This window comes from Sinocyclocheilus rhinocerous, unplaced genomic scaffold (assembly GCF_001515625.1).
Source record: "Sinocyclocheilus rhinocerous isolate Xijiao unplaced genomic scaffold, SAMN03320098_v1.1 scaffold1204, whole genome shotgun sequence".
Taxonomy (NCBI): Eukaryota; Metazoa; Chordata; class Actinopteri; order Cypriniformes; family Cyprinidae; genus Sinocyclocheilus; species Sinocyclocheilus rhinocerous.
Window position 1 is genome coordinate 619,825 of NW_015654935.1, and position 2,333 is coordinate 622,157.

The 2,333-nt window shown below is 34.8% G+C and overlaps 1 protein-coding gene across 1 annotated transcript in view; it reads right to left on the reverse strand.

The window, feature by feature from the left end:
- Positions 1–1,010: 1,010 nt before the first annotated feature.
- The window catches only part of LOC107717794 (protein FAM188A), a 51,702-nt gene continuing 50,379 nt past the window's right edge, over positions 1,011–2,333 (reverse strand). The window contains exon 15 of the mRNA XM_016524665.1: positions 1,011–2,081. Within this exon, the coding sequence (XP_016380151.1) occupies positions 1,932–2,081 (150 nt within the window). The 3' untranslated portion in view covers positions 1,011–1,931. The remainder of the gene's footprint in view (positions 2,082–2,333) is intronic.

The following is a 2,333-nucleotide window of genomic DNA, read 5'->3' on the forward strand; positions in this document are numbered from 1 at the left end:
TTTAAAAAAAAAAAAAAAAAATAACCACAATTTTTGTGATTCCAGACTAGAAGTGTAAACTGTATGTTATGTAATAAAACAATAGTTAATAATAATAACAAAAAATTAACATTTAGATTTTTTTGCATTTCAATTATTTTAATATAAATGAATTTATATCATTTTAAGTCATCTTATGGCACCCTGGTTGAGAACCACTGATGTAGAGGATGATGATATTCTTTCAATCGCTTCATTTAAGAGCAAGAGAGAATGGTTGGAAAACGTGAAAAAAAAAAGAAAGTTATCCATACTTGAATATATGCGTAAATATATGCAAAAAATAAAATATGGGCAGGCCATGTCAGACTACACTATTCTTTTAATGGAATTTGTGTAATTTGCAATACTATTTGTAATATTTATTTATAGATTTAATTATTTTTTTACATATTTATTTATACATTTATATGTTATACTTTACACACACATATATTTTCATATATATTTATATTCAAGCATGCATTTAAAATTTATTCAAGTATGGATAAAAATGTAATTTAAAACAACAAGGGTTAGAATGGTTAGTAAAAATATTTATATTATTAATATTTATATTAAATATTTGTTAATATATTAACATTTATATACATTTCATTATACATTATAATAAAAAAATAGCTAAACAAATTACATTAAAAGAATAGTGGTAAAAATCTATCATCAAACATAGCACCTACTTGCCTATTTTACTTACCTAATCTGTGACGAAATTTTGGCTACAGCAAAATAGCAATTTTCCTGTAGTAGACAGTTACTGTCAGGAAGTAGTGAGTTCAAGTCACATGCAACATTTTTTTCCCATCCGATCTGCAGGTGTAGCCTAATGTTCCTAACGCTGTCGCTCTATGCCAGGATCTGCTACAGCTTCCTCTACTGACAGCATAAGAAAACATGAAAGACGTTCTGATTGACACGATTAGTTTTTCAGTGAATTAAAAAAAATAAAGTGCTAGAAATCCTTTCACTTATCTTTTAGTCAGGGCCATTTCATCTTATACAAGACAAACTGTAGTGTTACAGTCCAGACATGAAGAGCAAAAGTGTTTATTTTAGTGAACCATCAGGATCAGAATAAATAAAGTGTGAGCATTTGTCAGTGTTATTCTTCTTGTCTCTCATGCAGAGAATCCCTCCTGTCATTCCAGATTCCCTCCTGGAGGGTTGTAGCTTCAAAGTTTAAATACTAAAATTGCCCTATTTTCCCACTGATGTTTGGTGCCCAGCATGTGGTTGTAGTGCATTCTTTTGTAAACCTGTCTAAACAGACTTCCTCTCAGGGCCGAGCGCTGCAGAACATGGCAGCTCCTCAGCTGACCACTGACAAACACAAATACTTTATGTCCAACCAGAGGCTTTGGTCAAATGATCCCTTAAATATTTACAACTACTAACAATGAAACTTCAAATGAAAAAAAAACAACAACAAAAAAATATATATATATTAACAATTTCATAAATTACTCATAAGATCATCACATTTGGTGTGCTAATTCAAAGATTTTTCATTTCAGACCAGTAAACAAAATCATGTAGAAAGTTAACAAAAATAATATGAACACCTGCAAAAGCAAATACATTTGGTATTCACAACAGATGGCAACAGAAAGCAACATAATTTAGAAAAAACAAAAAAACAAACACCTTTTTTGTTCAACTCCAGGGCTTTAAACAAAATTAGCCCAATAATCAAGCCGGTTGAGATGTGTAAAAAAGCAAACAAGAGGCTTTGTGTGAGTGCCAGGCGAAGAGCATCGTCTCTCATTTGAACTTCAGGCCCCCGTGTTGGCCTCCTAAATGTAGCGCAGAGAGAGTGAGGAGTCCTATGAGCGTTCCTGAAGTCAGCGGGTTGTGTAGCCAGAGCTTGGCAGGTGAAAGGTGAGACATAAAGGTTAATTGAGGGAGGGCGACCTTTCTGTGGTCCACAGGAGCTCGATGTAGGGCCATTTGGTCTGTAGACAGCGCTTGACCGGGGTGTCGTCCGTACGTACCATGGGGTCCTCAAAACCTATGACCAAAGCAGTGCCCTCAACGTAACTCACCTGGCAGAGAGAAACACAAGGGGTGAACATGCAACACGTGTATGTACAGTCACTTCCTGACTCTCTAAATAAAACTATGGCCCTTGTTTCTGGGAATGCCAGTGTTTCTCTCTCTGTATGTGCCTCATTAGAGACCTGGCCTCTTGCTATGACATCATCAGACATGAGACAGTCAATGGCTTCCATATGGAGGGCGTCATATTGCCAGGAAGGAATCTGCCCTTGACTCATTTTTTTTTTTTTTTTTTTGTG